Below are 21358 nucleotides of genomic sequence, written 5' to 3'. Positions count from 1 at the left end.
CTCGTGAATACGAGCCTAATAATTAAAATGCAGTTGCAGTTTTTGTAACTCTAAACCCTCTTATAACTAGCAACAGAGACTATGTCTTCAGCATCTCATGTTTTCTCTTGCTTGCCAGAAGTTCTCCGCATGTGCCATATGTGATGGCTTAGCTTTTTCAGATATGAATCAGTGACCATGTGTAATACTTCTGTATAAATGTGCAACCATCAGCAGACTCCAATTGTGCAGTGACCTGCAGTAAACAATAAAGCAATTAATTAATCAATTAATGAGGCTGAGAAACCCAATTGTAAACTATAACATTACTGTTCAATAATGGTTGTTATTTAGGCCTTACTTTAACCTGTCCCCCCTTTAGACACGATATAACATTTTGGCACCCCTTCTGTAGTGCATTGCAGTTAGGGTTGTAAGATATACATGTATAATCATTAATACAAGGAGTTACTGAATTTTAAATCTTCAACCACAATTTCAGGTGAAATGCATATTAGAAATTCATGCTGTAAATCTGATTTAATGTTTAATTCATGGGTGAATAACTTCACTACACCTTATAGATGTAACTGTTCTTTTTATAATAATCTTTCAGTAGCATTCAGCCTGATTTAGAGCCAGGCCAATTTTTACAATGTTTTCCTTCTTCCTTTGCAGTTTTGTAAGGATAATAAACAAAATAGGTACATAGATAGGTCTTTCCTGGTGATCTGTATGACATATTTGTTAAGGCCTTTCAATAATTCCACTTATGCTCTGCTCACAATAACATTTAACTTCTTGCAAGAAGAGCTGAATCTGCTTCCTGATGCCTCTCCTGTTCTGAATGGGTGTGAAGATAGACCTTTCTGACTGCCTCACAGGGTGGTCTCTCCGAGGCTTCCCGAGACACCTCATTAAAAAAAAAAAATCTATTATGTGGTCAGTATCTGTGCTTCATTAGACCCTTTCTGTGCACTGCAGCCTTCAGCACAATAACTGTGCTTTAATTAAATGATTGCTTATCATCTTATTGGAATTTTAGTAAAGGGCCTGATTACAGAAACACCTTTTATAGACAATCGGCCATCAGTCAAAAATCAGTCAGACAAAATTTGGCCAGTTTCAGGAAGAACGGACTCTGTACTGAAAAAACTGTATTAAGCCATAAGAAGATTCTAAAAGTTCATCCAATCAACATCTGTGGTGAGCCTGTCTACTCCGTTAGTTAGTTTTTCTTTTTTCTTTAATTTTTAGGTTTAGAAGTTTTTGAACTTGAAATCAACATGCGTTCACACTCCACCCTCACTTTTCTAAAGCAGAGTGGTAGAGATTTTATAATGTAGTCTTGGGATTCTTTCATACAGAAAAATGTTTTTGTTTACTTTTAAAGTATAAATAAAATTTTTGGACTCCATATCCATATAGTGTGCTGTAATATATAGTGATTTATTGAAATTCCTTGACAGAGAAGCTAGCAAGTCCCTGAATTTAAAATAAAAAAAAAACAACAACTAGAAATGAAATTATGTACTTTCAATAAATATAGAATATATGTAGAAAACATTGTGTGTATTTTCAGACTGATGCTTTTTCAAGCCTAGGTGGAACGTGTACCTGAAAGGCAGATAAAGTTAGCACATAGGAAAAAGAGAAGAAAGAGAAGAATTATCACTTCTCCCCCTGCCATACATTTTACTGAAACTTAATGTATCCATTTAACAAGCCAACAAAACATAGAATCTTTAAGAATTTGCAAATCTGTAAAGGACCAAACACAATAAGATTGACAGCTTGGTGTTTAATTTTATTAGTGTAATAAATAACACAATTCTTTTTACATTTCTTTTTTTGACATCTTAATAAGCATTTCCCTTACACCATTGCTATAAAATTGCTAATAAAAAGTGATTTTCCATATCGTGCATTTATTTATAGCTCCTTTAATATTTGAAATTGTTCTATAACTTATCCCAAGTATTGTCTTTGTCTTACAAATGAATGTCTCTTTTGCCGTTTGTTTCCATTTTTCCACTAGAATTATTCTTAGATTACTTTTGATGCTTTTAATTCTTTGAAATATTTTTGAAATATTGGTTTGTTTCTTTTATTTCCATTATTATCGATTTTCTTTTATATAATTGTATGGTTAAAACACAGTGCTCAGTTGTAGAAGAAAAAAAATTAAAATACTTATAAAAGAAATATGCATAAACTAAAAACATCTTGAGGGCTGTATTATCTGTAGATTATAATGCTTCAGTGTTTCTCTGACATAGTAATTTATTGGCCAGGCTCCTTACCTGTTCTCCAACACGATTCAAGCCACTCTACTATATTACTTTGTTGGCTCTTCATCTGGCACTTTTTGTGTGTGTTATATTGAAGAAATTTGAACTATGTTTAGTCATAGACCAACTGAAACTAACTGCATGGATAGCAGTCCATGCAATTTTTACACCACCTGAATTGGAATGTGTTGCCTAAAAAATGCTGTTGAACCACTACAAGCCTATTTAGATAAATGATATTGGTGGCAGGTGTTGGTGTAACAGACAAATAATTTAATTAGTCAAATATTTAATTTTAAAAGTATGTTTTAAAATGTGATTAAAACAACCCTACCATGCCAGCATGGTAACTCTCTCTCTACAGGTAAATTGTTCCATATTTTTGGGGCAAGTAAAGCAGCATTTGAGGATGTCAGATTAAGTTTGGGAATATAAGGAGATAAATATTTCATGATAAATGTATATAAAGGTGCACGGTTATTCAAAGAATTATAAATAATTAGTAGTATAGTAGTAGTATATTAAAATTGATTATGAAAGACACAGGTAACCAGCACAAAGATACTAATACCAGTACAGCGTGGTCAATATTCTTCTTGTTAGGGTTCTTACATTACAGTAATCTAAGCAGATGAAAACTAAGGCAAATATCAGCTTTTGCATCCTCTAAGGACATAGAGGATCAAACACGCGCTATATTTCTTAAATCAAAGAATGCAGTTTTGGTGACATAACACAAGGTTTAAGGGACTTGTGATCGAATCTAATTTAGTACTGAGCTCAGATCCATTATTTATATCGGTATTTACCTATAAATTGTTAGCTATTTAAGATGGTTCCTCTGCTATAGTTAGATCTAAAACTTGACTGGAATTTATCTAATATAGAGTGTATATTTAAGTAGTTGTTTAACTGCAGAAAGACTGCTTTTTAAAGATTTTACTGAAGAAAGGGAAATTAGCAATGGGTCTAGAATGACACAGGAGTCAAGGTTATGTTTTTTTTAAATAGAGGTTCTAAATAAATCCAGGGAATTACCCATGGCTGATGAACAGTTTGTAATATCTAATACCTCATTAACTAATGTGTTAGTATTTTCTTTGAAGACATATAATGGAATAGAATCAAGAACAGAGGTGGATAGTTTTAGACTAATTATTATTTTATTTTAGTTGAGCCAAGTTTATGTTAGTAAAACAGGTTAAATTACAAGAGCTATTGCTGGATGGGTCACTTTGCTCCGTTATTGTTGTTTGCACTATGCCTAATGTTATGTTACCTATTTTTTTCTTAAAATATTCAGCAAACATCTCATACTTTCGTATTGACGCTTGAAATGACGTCATAGTTGTTTATGGATTTACTACCGGATTGACAGTTTAAAACAGAAAAAGTAATCTTTGATTCCCTACAATATCATTTATGATAGGTAAGAGCATCTCTCAGATCACACTGCTGCATTTTACTTGGTTACTATATATTTGACTTCAGAATTTCATAATCAGTTGTCTATTTATTTTTTTCCCAACCGTAAAGGACACTTTAACTTTATTTGACTTTTTGATGATTTTTACAGGAGCTATAATGCCTGCAGTTTATCAGTGAAATCATTGACCATGCTATTTACATTGACATCAGTTTGAAAGAGAGTGGTAGGTTCTGACTGACATTTTAAAAATAATAAAGAACATCATTTTCAAAGTACTGTCCTTTATAAGTGCACCCTTCATTTATATTAGGAGAAGAAAGACATATGTTAAAGAAAAAACAGTAGTGATTAGAGAAAGCAATTTCAACTTATTGTATATTAATAATAATTACCTAATGCAGGCAGCTTTGTGTGTTTGCTGATAGACATTGATTAAGATTAAAAACATGCAGAAGTTCCAAATGTTCTCTTGTTTTTTGGTTGCCTGTTTTATCCAAATGAAAGTTAAAATCACCATCTATTAAAAGCTCATCAAATTCAATCATTGTTGTAAATAACAGATCACAGAATTATTCAAAAAATGGAGCTTTATATTTTGGTAAACAATAAACTACTACTAATGATGCTTTAGCAATTGCAGCCAGGTGTCCAAAGAAGTAATATTACCAAAAATAATTTCTTTATAATTTAAGTGATATGGTAAAATGTTAGTTAAACCAGCACCCTATTTCCATACACAGACAATCTGTAAGAATTTAATGTTGGGTGGGTCTATTTGAACTAAAACCAGGGTTAAATCAGCATCAAGCCAGATCTCACAAAGAGTAAAAAAAGAAGAATCAATTTTCTTGTTAATAATAAGGTCATTCAAGAAGAATGTGTTACTTGTAAAAGCTTGCACATTCAGTAAAGCCATATTAATTACCCAGAGAGTAGATTGCTTATGGAATTCCGAATGGGTACATACTGTATGCTAACTAGATTACTGTTATTTACATCAGAGCAATTATTCTTTTTAATATGTTTGCATACACTTAATATTGGCATAATCAAGTGAACGTTTTTATATAAGTCTAAGGGAAGGGCCTTATGATTAAATCAGGATTGCTATTATTATTATTATGTTGTCTGGTCAACAACCATTAACATTGAACAATTTGCTAAGTAATGTCATTTTATAAGTCACAAAAATATGCCATATTTTGATCTTTGTATAAAAAATGTATATAAACAAGTCTATATGGTGTTGATCTTCAAAGTTTAAGGTGTTTTGAGAACATAATTGAGAAATACCGGATGGGACAAAATAATTGCAGTTTCAACTGAAGCTCATATCACTCAGCATTAATTACCACTGTCATTTTTGATGATGACTCATTAATACAAAAATATTTAATAAACAAAAATGTTCAAAGTGGCTCTTTGATGAAATAACTATAGCATTTTTTAATGCTTCAGCTTTCCTAGAACACAGTGTGAAAAAGGCGCTTTATAGTGCCCGACCCGGCACAGACCATGCAGAGGCACGTGTTCACAGTCAAGAATTTTATTTTTATTTTCTTCAGCCGTGGGCACACGTCTTCCCCGTGTCCCACAGGCCCAACACAGTCCAATCACAAAAACCCAAACACAATGCAAATTTTCCTGCTCCACCACTCCTCCCAGGCAACCTCGTCCTCTTCCTCCCGATTCTGGCCTTGATTGCTGGGAGGCAGGCCCTTTTATACCCCACCCGGAAGTGTTCCAGGTGCCTGACCAGCTGGTCTTAATTGCACCTCTGGGTGTGGCTGATAAACCGTCCAGTGTGGTGGCTGGTTCTCTGCAGCACCCCCTAGCGGCCACCCCATCTCCCAACCGGGCTGCTGTGGTGGACTCCATGTCCCATGGAGCCACGGGGGAGATTGAGGAGAGATCCACGGCCAGGGAGACTGCCCCCAAGCGCCCCGGGGGAGGTACTGCCATGTCCATGATGGCTCCCCCGGGACGTATACAGCATAGGCGTCCCGGCCGGGCATGGGACCCGGCTGTCTGTCAGAACAGCTAAATGTTATACTGTACAATTGTTTTCTAACTTCTTTTCAAATGTGGATGTATTTTTCTTTTTCCAAGCACATATTAAAATATCAAAATTTCTGTTATTCTCATTGTTATACAAATTGCACAAAGGTAGTTATTATTGACCTTTGTTCTGACAGTTTTTACAAGATGTTTGTGATTTTTTTCAATATTTTGGAACAATAAATAAGATAATCTTACCTAGATTTTATAATTTGATGCTGCTTTTCATAATACACAGATGGAAAATACATTTCCAAAAAACTTAAGAAAATGTCTCCACTATTGTCAGTACTGCAGAATTCTGTAAATTAAACCCTATCTTTGTTATTCTGCATACTATAAAGATGTCATCTTAAACTATCTGGCTTTAGTAAGTTAAAAAGATAATGTCGAATAACATGACTTCTATTCAGAGGACATGTCAGACTTGCTGACTGTAGTTGCTAATCTTGTCACGATACCACATCGATTCACATGACTGAAAATCTCTGAGCATGTCTAAATTTGTGACTTTATACTGACCTTCCAGTACACGTATGCTCGCCCCTTTTCCTGACAGCCTATTGTGTGCTGACTGACATTGCATATGCTATATGAAGGGTAAACAGTTATGTGGTAAGTTCAGCTACAGTCTCTTCTATTCTTTTCTTTTTCTATTCTGTCATTGTACATAAAACACATGACATCAGACAGACCCATGTTTCTTATTTCTCAACATTTTATGGATGAGCCTGTCTCTACAACTAAAGACAAAATCAAACCTAGTCATGTGACACATTGGTGCTTCACAGCTCTGGATGTCTAAGTTAATTCACTGGTCTTGTTTTCTTGGTGTGTGAATTTTGTTTTCTAAGATTCACAATATGTAGCCAGTAATGAACAGAGTCAATGAATGTACACAATTAAGAAGAACAAGTTTTTTTATTTCTCTCTCTGAAGGCAGCAAATGCTTGCTAGCTTTCTTTTATATGTTTAGAAAACCATTTCAAAGTAATTGCTATTAGTCGGTCAACCCTAAATGCTTGTAATTAAATATTAGCCAGTGATAGAATACAAAGATAATTCTTGTGCAAAATTAATTCTTGTCAGAAGGCACAAACTTTAGTTTTTGGTTTGGCTTATATAATCCACATTATTTTGCAGTCCACTGGACTTATTGCCAAAACCAGTAAAAATGACTCCCAAGTATAAGAATTTATCATTGACCACTTGAATGTTTGCTTAGTGCTCCAAAACCATTTTTCTAATATTAATTACCTTTTATGATAACCTTATTCAAATATCTATTTCATAAACAACTTATTCATATTTTGGTGAACTTTTGTGGTCCTCTGCAAAAAGGGTCTTTTTAATCTTTTGAGTAAGAAGAGCATTTTGCTTTAAGTATTGGCTTCTTGTTTGCTTCATAGAACTTGGGTGCAAGACACTTAGAGCCACTCTCTATGTCTGCGAGGGAAGCTGGCCAGTGACTGGGCTTCTTTTAAAACTTGCTTCTCAATGTTAAAAAATGCAAGTGAATATGATGTGTCTCTTTTTTTAACATGTTTAAAAACAGTACTAACACTTAATTACAAAAATGCAATGTTGATGGTTTTTATTCTTCTAAACAAAACTACATGAAGCAAATATTTTCTTTCCTGCCATTTTTGTGCTACAAATTTTTCTTTGACACATTCTTTTTTTCCTTTTTAGAGAGCACACACTACTGAGTACAGAATGTTAATGCTTGACGGGATGCCGGCAGTCAGAGTCAAAACAGAGCTGTTGGAGTCTGAGCAAGGGGTAAGCTGCAGTTTCCAGACAATTCCCCTTTCCTCTTCGTGATAACGGTAATTATTTCCAGATGTTTTAGAGGATCCCATGTCCGAAAAACCTGAGCCAAAAGCCCTACTGTTTGGTTTCTGTGATTTGCAAATCTAATTAACATAAATGTGGATGTGGCTTCTCTGATATTTTCAAGTAAAACTGAGAGCAATATCTGAGTATAAATTTAAAATCATATGTGTGGGATCTTCCTACACATTTTCCAATTATGCAGTTAATATTTAAATACCTGAAAAGTTCCAGTAAATTATTTTTGGTGTTGTGTGCTTTTGTACTAAGATTAGTGTCTTTCGACTTAAAATATTTAATTTTACCATTTCATATCATCCTGATCAAGCAATGTAAAATATACAGTATTTGTTCAATCTTGCATGTGTCCCACAGAACATTTAACAGGAAATGAATGAACAATTTTATCGTAAACTCAAGTCAAAACAGTCATATAAGCTGTAAGCTATTGGATATATCATGTCATTATTCTGAGGGGAAAGGCAAGTACGAATTTCATTGTACTATTTACTATTTACACATCACAAAAAACTGAACATACCCCAACTGAAAATTCAGTAGTTCATAAAGAAAAAAAAATAGTTTGTTTTTTATGTTTAGCTTGAAGTAAACTTTTGTACTGGCTCTGTTTGACTTATATCCAGTGAAAAACAAAGGTATAATACAATTTTATGAATATGAGAATGTTGGCTGTTTATGGAATATTGTGTCATAAATAAAAAAGATTTAGGATATAGATTTGTACCTCAGATTGGTTTTCTTACTAATTTACTTGTTGCAATAGTAATTTTAAGAATTAATTAAAATACTTAAATTTATGTTTGACAGAAATAATTCAGTAAATTAATTTATTAAATCTTTTTCGTGTGACCATGTAATAACTATCTTAAAGCGTATATAATCACAAAGTGTCTTGAAGTGTTTATAATCTAGGACATTTGCTGTAACTTTTCCCTTGTGTCAGCAATGCATACTGATTTTTACTTTATTTAATTGCATTTGCTATAATTAGTAATCAGTATGTTGAAACATTACAATTAAATAACAATTACTGTTTAATAGATTGCATTTATAAGTAGATCTGTAGTGTAAAGATTTATTAGGCTATCCTTGACTTAATATGATTCAATGTGAACTGTAAATGTAGTATAAGTATGTTTAAGATGAGTATAAAATATGGTTTGCGATATGGTATGTTTCAAAACTGTATTTAATGATGATGGAAACTCAGCTTTTGCCATTTGAAGAAACTAATACATTACACATTATTTAAAATCATAAAGGTAGGTTAATGAAACAAAAGTTTAATTATATTCAAATTTCTGGTAACTGAAATCCTTAAGAACATAAGAAAATAAGAACTCTGATTATTGACCATTCAGTCCATTACATTCATCCAGATTATTTCCCAAGCTTTTATACAATTATATGTATAAATATAGCTGCATTTGTGAATCCTGTGCATCCATTCTAAAATTTCCTGAACAGAATATGTATATACTAACCTGTACACAATTTAAAGAACTCAATTAGGTTCTTTTTTAAATAGTCAGCAGTCATGTAGATCAACTAGTAGTTAAGGGTATAACCTAGTTAAAGCAGCAATTTTCTTCAGACAGTTGCAAAGCATCAAAGTCTCATTCCAGATTTCAAAGAAGTACTGTATGATTGAATAATCATTTGAATAATCATTACCTCATTACAGTGAGGTAACACTGACATCATGGTTGATGATTGTTTTTTTTTTTTGTATTTTTTTGATTGTTTAATCAGGACTCTTGCTGGTCCATTTTCAAATGTAAATGCTTTGTTTTTGAATTAGTCTTGTTTTTGTGCAGTAGTTAGTTTTAGTGTGTAAAATGGAATCATAGACAGACTGGACTGTCCGTGAACTGTAGGAATTTATTGCAATTTGCTCCAACAAATATGTGCCTTTCCCTCTGAAATAGCAAACAGCATATCAAACAAAATAGAAGGAGCTTCTGTTGTGCATACTGTAAAACCATACCAAGAAAAAAACCTAAAAAAAAGTTCAAAACAGGATATGAATGAGTATAAATAGTATTTGCTTTTGTTGATCATACTTAATGCACAACAATCGGCTATTTTGTGATTTTATTGGGACAGTACCTAAAGTTAGGCCTTTTGATTTTTGATATACCTGTGAAATTTTAAGATAATATTGAAAACCTTGGGGAAAATAATAACTAATGAGGCAGCAGAAACAAGAAAGACTTGGACACCTTTTAGGAATGTGCAACCATGTATAAAGTGAACTGTAATACCGTCTTGTGCAAACTGTGACTTATAGACAAAATGAACATTAATAATAAGATGGGCAACTCTGACCTGCAGGAAACGGACTATAAAATGAATTTAGAGGTTTATGTTAATGTAAAAATCTCATCCTCCAGGAATGAGAGGAATGCAGGGAAGAGACTAAAAGGCAAATAAAACTTTGAATTTGTAATTTTATGGAAATTTTTGAATATAAACCAAAGGACATTATAGTCAAATAATGTAATACATTAGTAAATTCACAATTATGACAAGTGCCGTAAAAAACATGTTGCAGGTCCAGAAGCTGTGTAGTAAAGAGCAGTCTAGTGCATTCCTGGACTGCACCGTGTGTGTCCTGCTGTGACGGCTAAGAGAGTTAAACCTTTTCTACTCTTACAGTGTTAATATATATAGAGGGGATAACATGGGTCTTCAAAATCCTCAATAGCATTGATAAAGTTGATCCAGCAGAATTCTTTCTTTTTAATTATTTTGACTTCAAGGTTTCATTACAATACATACATTAAAGACAATTATAGCATACAGCAATTCATTTTGTTCAGATTGGACACCTCTTCCCATGCCCATATAGAAGGCAGGCAAATAACAAGATTTAATATGAAGTAAACATTTAGAAATATTGAAATAGCCAAATGTGTTGGTAATGGTTCCACTTGTTAAATTAATTAAGGACAGTGTTATAAATGCCTATGCAATTCAAACATTTGTTTTAGAATTTTAAGTTAACTTATTTTTAGTAAAATGCAACATCCTTTTCTTATTACATTTTTGTAAGTCGGTTAGGATTCTTCCAGTTAAGCAAGACAAGAAAATATTCTTGCAGTATAAGTCACTGTCTTGGGTGTTACTGTAAAATGTTGGATAGGACTTCTATTTCCATGAATTGGATTACACAGGTTTTTATGTTATGCCATGATGTGATATGTGATTCAGGAGTACAAGTGCCTGACAGCATCTTTCACAAATAAGATTTTGACCTTAATATATTTTGGATATATATAAAAATGCATAAAACGTTTGTACAAAGTACTATTTTAGAAACATGTATCATATTTTGAATTTGTTTAAGAGAATTTTATTTCAGTAAGATCTAATCTCAAAATCAAAAAAAAAATCCATTCTGCATAAGGCTGATCATTTGGTGCCAAGGTGTTCTGAAAACTGTCTTGATGTCAACACAGTTAAAACATCAGAACTGATGATTGATTTACAGAAAAAAGCTCTACAGTTCCTTCGGTGGTAATAAACACAAAATAGTGTAGAAGAGACATTTATATCTTTGCTACTTGAAGTCTATTTGCTAACTGATTTTGGAAAGTAAGAAATAATCAGTCAAGTAAAAGTTTATTCTTTATACTTCAGCCAAGGTCCGTCTCTGTCAGTCTGTTTTATAAATTCCATTGAATTTTTTTTTCTGTATTGCATGCTGATTGGTATTAGGCTTAACAAAAGAGTGCAGACCCTCTATCCCCAGCAAGAGGTTCTTGCTCCAACTGATGTTATTACACTCTGATAAGTTGACCGATTTGAATACATCCTACATATCTAGAGTCTCTCCACTGTAGTGTTGCCCCTAGTATAGTTGCTAAAAAAGGTACCAATAGGTTTCCTCAATAGTTGTTCAGACCATCACAACAGGTCCCCCTTAATCCAAAGTAGCAGCAGCTCAGTACAGAGGTGCCCAGATTGCCATTATTTTGTGAGTCCTGTAAGCCCATGAAGAAGCCATGTCTTATTTTTTTCCATTCACTACCAGAGCCACCTGGACATAGATTAGAAGGGGTTATAAATTTAAAAGAATGTTGAAAGTTAGCTACCTACATTATTTCAATGATAACCTCTACCGTCACTCATGACCAAGGTTGTAAGGTTGATATTCTCCCCTTAAGAAAGATTATTCCTTTTGACATGTAGAGGGACAGTTACTGTTAATTTCTGAATATAACCAAGGCATTGAATTCAAAATTATAAATGCTAATTAGTTTTATGTAATTGTGTGAGCTCTTCTAGTAAATACAGGAGATCACATTCAGATAAAACCTAAAGGATGTTGTCATCTGCAAAGTGATTTTCAATTTCCAAATCTTAAATTTCAGTAAGTAGGCAGCAAATAAATCACTCTATACAACTCTAAGCAACTGACACGCAGATTAACAGACATGAGCTGAGAAAACTGTGTGTGGATGTGATAGCAGGCTGCTTGCTGTTTGCTACTTATCAACACATTTAAAGGACAAAAGGCGCTGACGGAGAGGTGCGAAGCGTTTTAAGGTGGGACGGATCTACGAGTTTTTTCGTAGGCTGTGGTAATTCTAGTGTTAAGCGATTCCTCATCTAATTGGTCAGCTGTGTGAGGATTTAGGCATAGGCGACTCCTGTAAACAGGCTCCATTTTGAAACACTTATGACCACCTACACATTTTTCTGCAGATCTTGTGTGAGAAAATAAAATATTGAAATTGTTAAGGCAGCAGAATGTGAAGTTATTTCAGTTAAACCTTTGAACACCATCATTTCACTGTAAGTACTTTAGTCAAAAACTATGGCATGTTGGTGTCGTTGCACAGATTTTCCTTTAAAGTAACATTGGTCAAAAAATTCCCTTAACTACAGTGGAAGTATTGTAGTTTGCAAAAGCAAAACTCAGAGTACATTTCAGTAAAGCTGTACAGGAATTCCAGTAAAATAGCTTCAGTTTCCAATATACACATTTTACAAAAATGTATAAAAAAGTCTTATTTATAGTCATGTAGTTTATAACCTATAATGGAGGATGCAATTATGCTGGTACTTCACAACAGAGGTCTGCAAGGTACTTTCAACATTTTTCGAACTCAATTGCAGCTGCTCCCATCAAAGTTCCATCCTGTTTCCACCCACTTTCTCCTGTTTTTTCAAAAGTTCCACTTGATCTTGGCTGCGTTCCAGTTTTCTCTGACTAAAAGGCACATTAATTGGGCATAAAGCCTAAATGGAATGTACAAGGGGGGGAAATCTATACTCCAACCAGTAGTTACTATCATGCATTTACATTTACATCCTGCCATGCATATGAACCACAATGCCTGCATTAATTAATTTTAATGAATTTTAAAACTCAATTTTAAAAACATTGAGGCATCACCACATCACAAATGTGCACATGCATTCTTTTTCTTTTTTCCCAAGTACATACAGTTTTACAATGTAAAAATATTGATTACAATGCTGATGATAGTTTAGTACTTTTAAGGGTACAATTTGCATCAGATGAGATGCCAACTGTTTTTGCCACCAGTTTACTATTGTTGCAGCCCCAGTCCCATTTCTTCATCTTTTGGTTAAAATACCTCCTTAACTATAATATGTCTACATGAAGTAATCAGCACACACTTTATTTTCATTTAGATTAGTAGGTTGTGTGCCTTCTACAGTATGTATGTGTATGTGTGTGTTGATGCATAGATGTTTATGCACCATTTCTAACAGAAATACCTGCTATTTATTTGACTACTCCAAAAACATGTTGAAAATATATATATTTTATGTATTTAAACTTTTATCAAACTATAATAAATAATGACTTTGTAAATTTGTCTGTCCATGTAGATAATGTGCTTGAAAAAAGCATGGATTCGTTAAGTATAAAGTTTGTCATTTTAAACTTCTTCGAAAAGGTAGTTGATAGGTATTCAGAGAGTGAAAGCATTTCGTCCCACTGCTTTTCTAATTATCTCAGTTATCCCATTGGGGATTTTGACTCGTTAATCTTATACCAATTTAAAGCAGAGAGATTTAGATTTCAGAGGCATATAATAACGATGTAGCTTTTAACTTAATCATGTGTAGTGGAAATCCACAAAAATGAGTTACAAAATCTGCTGAATAGTAAATGTTTTGTTTCATTTTTGTTAGTTAATACAGTATCAATGAGTTTATGTTCTCATTTTTAGTTCAGTACTAATAGTTTGTTGATGCCATTTACAATTAGAAACTGACGTCAAAAATAAGAGATTTTTATTAATAATATATTATGCACAGTAGCACAATAGTTAGTGCTGCTGCTTTACAGTGCTAGAAGACTGGGTTCAAATTTAGGCCATGCCAGTGTTTGTGTGAACTGCATATGGGTTTCCATTCCTATGCCTGGGATAAACAGGTTAAGTTAGTGGGCATGATTGTGATCTCCATAAGACTGGAGACCTATCCAAGTTTTCTTCCTTCTTTGAGCACAGTGCTGCTGGCATAGGGCCTGCCCCCCCAACCCCACTGAAATTTCTAAGCAGATTCATGATTTTCTATATTTAATGAGAGCTTATCTTTCATTTTTCCTTCAGTTACTTTGAGAAGATTGTCAGAGTTCCCAATATTACAAAGTTTAACCTCAAATCTGTGTCCAGAATGTTACCAGGAAACTTTGTTTATAGATTTTTATGGGTGAAAGGACAGAGGAAAATCTCTCTTACTTCTATGCAAATCTACAAGAAAAATAATTGGCCACAGAAAACACTTTACTGTATACCATTCACCATGGTTGCTTCTTGTCTTACAACTAGTTAGGTTAGGAACACACGCTAATACAGCGCATTGCCGCACCCACCACACGACGAACCAACTCAGGATCCCAGTGTAGCTATACAATGAGTAAAACCTCAGCACCACACTTCTTCAGATGGAATGGAGCAGTGTGAGGTTTTTTATGGTGGCTAGAGTGTCAATTCTGCCACCAATCCCCCAGGTTTTTCCCCGCAGTTTGGAGGGCTTACATGCAGGGCTGGATGCAGATTAACGTCATACTCAGGATGGAGCAATTGCAGGTTAAGGGCCTTGCTCAAGGGCCCAATGATGTAGAGTCACTTTTGGCATTTATGGGATTCGAACCGGCAACCTTTCGATTACCAGTACAAATCCCTAGCCTCAGAGCCACCAATCCACCATATACACGCAGTGCTCCTGGGATAATCATCCTGTGACACTAAATTTGCACCTAAGCATATGTTAGGATAAACGTGTATTCCTATAACGTCTGTTCAGTTCATACCACCTGATTGCACACTATGTACATGTTTAATCTCTCCATCACTAGCTGTCACTAGACAACTGAAGCACTAGTGTACACAATGATAATCATGGCAGCAGGAAATATCTTTGTGAAATAATGCAACAATTATTTTTTTCAACAATGCAATACCTTTCTGAAATAACACAATCTTTTTTTTTTTGTTTTGAGTGGCTAGCATAACTTCCGTAATATTTCATGATGTATGAATTTTTATTTTTTAAATGGTGTATTTTGCCTATAGTTTGTTGTTTTACCAGGAGCTACAGCTCATTTTACCTGTTAAGTATGCTCTGTACTTTGTATAGTGAGGAGTTCCATGTTGAATATACAAGTGTACTATTTATGCTCCAATATTTGACATAATGTAGATTTTGTAGGAAATCTATTTGAATGAAAATGAACAGACTTGATTCAGTTATGGAGCAGAATCCTTCAATAGCATGTAGGAATGTATAGACCTGTCTGCTCTGAACTAAAGTTAATGACTATAACTCCTTCATTAGAACACCTTTGGCAAATACATGATTCAGTCATAAGGAGGATTCTTCCCCTATTAAGAACCTGAATTTCTGACAAAAGAATTCTGGCCAGAGAAGACATTAGTGAACATTTTTTGGTTTTGTCTGGAGACACACTAACACCTACATTGCCCATTTTTTAAACCTTCAATACTGCAGCTGAGTATGGCAGCGACAGTGTCATGGATTCTTTAGCAACAGGAGAACAATTTCTGTACATATTGAAGTCAATATATTGTAGTTATGAGCTAAACCACACAAGGAAAGTGCCAGAGAGCTCAACATAATTTTCATTCCTGTGTAGCAGACTAAAGGGATCAGTATGTAAATCTAGCACCATAATAACGGTGAAATTTCCTTCATGTTTACTTGTGTGAAAACAAACTGAAACTAGTCAGTTTTAATGACTAAAAAGACACTGAAATGTACTTGGCATAAACCTTTAATGAAAGGTGCATTTGAAACAGGTCTATAATTATTACACATAGTTGGGTACAATTCAAAGAATTTTAAGAATGAATGCAACCAGAGCAACAATTAAGCCTTAAATTAATTTTGTTGGGAACGGCAGCAATATGCACTTAGTCACATAAAAGTGCCCAATGCAGTATCCTCAAACAATATTTTTTGACTTATGAAGGACCGTTATACTATGTGGAGATGCTGAATGGCTATGATTTTTTGTGTCATCCCAAAGACTTGCATGGTAGATTAACTGGAGCCTCTAAATTTGTCTGTGTCAGTGAATGTTAACATATCAAGGAGCCCTATGATGGTCTTGGCACCCTGTCCATGGTTGATTACTATAATTTTGACAAAATGACCTCTCTGTACCACAGAAGAGGGTGCTCTTGTGGTGCATCTCTATAAGTAAAAACAAGTTTCAGTAATGTTTTGTCAATCAAAAAATATAGTGAGGAAAACAGTTTGAAGATGGAAGAGAAGTGAAACTTTGCAGTGATTCTTGCCTTACTTATACAAGTCTTGATCCGCTCTCTATCAGATTAACTGATGAGTAACCATCTACTAATTCACCACCAAACTCTCCTAAACACAATTTTAGCATTTCCTGTTTTAGTTTCTGGTGTTCCTTCACCCTTTCACCGTTTCAGTAGTTTTAAAGGTTCTTGTATGTCAGACAGCTTGGAAATTTACTGGTCTCCTGCCAGACATACATGGCAGCTGTTTCTCCACTGAAGGGTATATTGTACCCTTCCATTACAAGTAGAACCTCTCAATGTCACGCAGTGAACATATCTTGCCAATCCTTCTGAATATGCAATTGCTCACGGATGAGAATTAGGCATTGCTGACACCAACCAGGAACGTTTTGTGTTTTTATCTAGGTTGCCAGTCTTTTGATCCAGCTGTGGTGTCTCTTCAGTTTGCACTTTGGGACAGCTGGAAATACTCAGTTTCTGCTAGTATAATTTCATTTTTCTGTGTCCTGAACTTTTTCTGTTTAATTTACCACTGCCCTTTGTAGGGCTCTCCAAAGTATCAAATATTTATTGTAGAATTTTAAAAATTGTTTCAATGCTCATTTGTCATGGCATTCATTCCACAGCCTTCATTATGAGTGCACTTCCAGTTTGTTATGGCTTTTGACAGTTGAGCCCCATAGGCTACCAAGTGGGCATGGCTAGACTTGCAGGTGTGTTTCTTATAGCATCTTATTTCTAAATTATAGAAACTTTAATCAGTATGAACCTGTAAACAACTGAGTTTGATGTAGGGAAGTAATGTTTATTATTTTTCTACACTTTAAAACATTTTCTAAAAAATAATAATTTAAAAATTAAGCACAGTAAGACAGGTTTCTACAGTTATTTTTACTGACAGGTTATCTTTATCTATGTTCAACTATGTAATGATGTTCAACCTAGGGCAACACTCTTTAGAACTAGGGCTCTGTTACTCCCTCAACTTGTAAACCTATGCTGCGAAGTTTGCATGTGACTTTTATTTATTTTGTGTGATTCTAAAGTTAGATTTCATCACATTTACTATATAATGCAAAGTGCTACAACTTTTCAGTGCTCAATCGCACAGTTGCATAAACAGTTGCATAAACTACTCCTTCATGTGCTGATATACTCAGAGAATTCCAGTAGAAATTGAATTGTGGGATGGTGACTAAAGTGAAAGTTTATTGGATTTGACTGGCTGTGGAAGGCACTTTATGGATAGGGTCTGTATCAATACAGCAGTATGGTGTACTTTCATTTTGAGCTGTATCACAATAAGCGCTGCTCAGCACAGCAATGATCGTGATTTCATGATTTTTTTTTTTACTTTGATGATGACCCTGTTTTGTTACAGTTTTCTTATACTTATGGAGAAACCAGCTTAAAATTCAAATCGGCCTATTCAAGATTATGACTGCAGTTGTCAAAATCTTTCACAGGTGACTTACCTTTAGAAAGCAAATGCATTTTGATATTTGATAGTATTGAATGAGATGGTCAGTTTGGGCTTAAGCATTTCAGGAAACTACTTTGACCAGAATATCTCATACTTCTGGCTGTAAAGTTCTGTTGAAGTTGTTTAAAACAGTGTAGTATTCTACATATAGTTTGTGCAGGTAATATTAAGCCTAGGCCATTTCAAAACCGTTTAGAAAGATACTGTACATGTTATGAAAATCCTGAATAAAATGATTTGGTATTTTAACTGTTTGCAAATGTTTCAAGTTGAAGCATGTAAGCTGTGAAAATAGTAGACAGAGTATGTATGTTATTTTGTTGTAATAAATGTAGTATGGCTTTGTTCACATATTTTTGGCATATTTATAATAATTATTTTGTATTCTACGTTAAAAGAGAACAAACAAGATATACACTGTGTGCACAATTATTAGGCAAGTGAGTATTTTGACCATATCATCATTTTTAATGCGTATATTCCAACTCCAAGCTGTATTAACTTGAATGCTTATTGGATTTAAGCACGTCAGGTGATGTGTATTTGTGTAATGAGGGAGGGTGTGGCCTAAGGAGATCAACACCCTATATCAAGGTGTGCAGAATTATTAGGCAGCTAGTTTTCCTCAGGCAAAATGGGCCAAAAAAGAGATTTAACTGACTCTGAAAAGTCAAAAATTGTAAAAAGTCTTTCAGAGGGATGCAGCACTTTTGGAATTGCTAAGATATTGGTGTGTGATCACAGAACCATCAAACATTTTGTTGCAAATAGTCAACAGGGTCTCAAGAAACGTGTTGAGAACAAAAGACTCAAATTAGCTGCCAAAGATTTGAGAAGAATCAAACGTGAAGCTACCAGGAACCCATTATCCTCCAGTACTTTCATATTCCAGAGCTGCAACCTACCTGGAGTGCCCAGAAGTACAAGGTGTTCAGTGCTCAAAGACATGGCCAAGGTAAGGAGGGCTGAAACCCAACCACCACTGAACAAGAAACATAAGTTGAAACGTCAAAACTGGGCCAAGAAATATCTGAAGACAGATTTTTTTCAAAGGTTTTATGGACCGATGAGATGAGAGTGACTCTTGATGGACCAGATGGATGGACATGTGGATCAGTAATGGGCACAGAGCTCCACTCCAATGTGGAGGTGGGGTACTGGTATGAGCTGGTATTTTTAAAGATGAGCTAGTTGGACCTTTTGCATTGAAGATGAACTCAAAATCAACTCCCAAACCTACTGCCAGTTTTTCGAAGACACTTTCTTCAAACAGTGATACAGGAAAAAGACCATGATTTTTATGCAGGCCAATGCTCCATCACTTGCATCGAAGTTCTCCACTGCGTGGCCAGCCAGTAAAGGCCTTAAAGATGAAGGAATAATGACATGGCCCCCCTTCCTCATCTGACCTAAACCCTATCGAGAACTTGTGGGCACTTCTTAAATGCTAGATTTACGGGGGAGAAAAACAATACACCTCTCTGAAGAGTGTCTGGGAGGCTGTAGTCACTGCTCCACAAAAAGCTGATCGTCAACAGATCAAGAAACTGACAGACTCCATGAATGGAAAGGCTTATGACTGTTATTGGAAAGAAGGGTGGCTATATTGGTCATTGATTGATTAATTTATTTTTTTTGAAATGTCAGAGATGTTTATTTGTAAATTTTGAGGTGTTTGTTTATTATTCTCACTATAACAGATGAAAATAAACAAGTGAGATGGGAAAATTTTCATTTTTCCTTTAGTTGCATAATAAATCTGCACACTAATAGTTGCCTAATAATTGTGCGCACATATGTATTCCCCTGATGATGTTCACACTCACATTTCCATTGTGAAACATTCAGGTTTCAGGTTTATTAACATTTTGGATTGACTGATAGCACTGTGTTTGTTCCATATTAAAATGAATCCTCAAAAATACAACTTGCCTAATAATTGTGCACACAGTGTATATCCAGTTCCATGATGGTTATATCAAGGATGATTTGCTCTGGGCATCATTCTATAATGTGTTGCAGAATATGATAATTATTTAGAAATATATGTTTGTTGATTATAAACCACAATTAATTTCATAATAGTATTTTGTCATTTGCTTCAGTTGCAAGACGCACACACACTAAATTACATTAAATAAAGTAGTTTAGTGCTCACAGTACATAGCAGGATTGAAATTGACCAAATGTATTATTTTATTGGTATTTTTTATATTGGTAATCATTGCTTAGTCTGTCATTTCTAATTATTGTAAAGAGATCACCCTATAATTTATGATTATGAATGAAATTGCTTTGAAGTGACAGGAGAATAAAACTGTTTATGAACTAATTACTAAAGTGTGACAGTCTTGATAAAGTTTTATTGTTTTTTAGTTCCATTTTTTTTTTTTATGCATCCCATCCTTAAACCCATGTAATCCACTTCAGGATTGTAGGGAGTTAGTACAAGGCAGGAAATGGGGTTCCAGTCCATCTCAGTGTTACTCATACACATACTCATACTGGGCAAGTTTAGAGTCACCAGTTATAAAGTTATGTTGATAAAGTTTTACAAAACCAAATCTGTCTTAAAATGGAAATTGTGGTTAAAAAATTATTTTATCATTGCATTATTTGATTTATAATTAGTGAAAGGAGGTATTTGTATGTCTTAAAACTTTAATATAAGTGAGAAACTTTTGTGTGTTGATTGGATATTTCAAAAGCTCCATGTTTGATTTGGCAGTTGAGGTTTGTGTATCATCATGCTATCCTACCAAATTATCTGTGTTCAGAAGTTCTAATGTAGTAAATTAATGCTGTTGTGATGTGATATTGGAAGTGCAAAAGTTGGTATTGTGAGAATGAACTTCTGTAAAATTATTAGCTGTTGCTTGAAAATATCCTCACGATGCTCCTAAATCCTCTTAATCAAACTCAGTTTGCTAAAGAAAACATAAAGCCTGTGTAACTATGCTCATGTATACCAAGTGTACAACTTTTAGAAATATGCAAAATGCTCACCATGGGCAATTACAGATTTGCCACTGAATATTCTTCAGTGTTTTCTTTTGGTGTGAGGGTAATTAACCAAGTCTTTGCCTAATTTGATGTTTATTAATTTATGTAGCAAGTTCTCTGGTAATTTCTGAAAAATATTCTTGTTTAAAATAATACAACGCTCAAACTGAATGCCGAGTGTTTTGAATGACCCATTTGAGCAATTTAAATGTGAACCTATTCTCCCTGCATCCATGACAGTTTTCTACTACTTTGTAATTCTGCTGTTTAATCCTGTATCACAATTAGTGATTCAGCATGCCATGTAATGGAATGGTGTCCCATTTATCACTGGCTTCTTCCTTGCACATAATGCTTCATAGATTATAATTATGTTGTGATATATGGTGATTTATTTCTCTTTTTTTAAACAATATATTTGTAACCAAGTAAGTGCACTAAGATATCATATTTGCAAAAATAACATATAATAATATATTGG

The 21358-nt window shown here is 34.2% G+C and overlaps 1 protein-coding gene across 2 annotated transcripts in view; it reads left to right on the top strand.

Moving 5' to 3' along the window:
• Nucleotides 1-21358, top strand: part of klf12b (Kruppel-like factor 12b) — a 262738-nt gene that overhangs the window by 108092 nt on the left and 133288 nt on the right. Inside the window, exon 2 of one of the 2 annotated variants that reach the window (XM_039745339.1) lies at nt 7450-7539. In XM_039745339.1, coding sequence (XP_039601273.1) covers nt 7474-7539 — 66 coding nt within the window. In that variant the 5' untranslated portion in view covers nt 7450-7473. Of the gene's footprint in view, nt 1-7449; nt 7587-21358 lie in introns of those variants that run through there. The other variant, XM_039745340.1, reaches the window with a different exon arrangement.

Source organism: Polypterus senegalus, chromosome 2, assembly GCF_016835505.1.
Source record: "Polypterus senegalus isolate Bchr_013 chromosome 2, ASM1683550v1, whole genome shotgun sequence".
NCBI lineage: Eukaryota > Metazoa > Chordata > Cladistia > Polypteriformes > Polypteridae > Polypterus > Polypterus senegalus.
The sequence above is the reverse complement of the archived record's forward strand: the minus strand, read 5'-3'. Positions and strand labels throughout refer to the sequence as shown.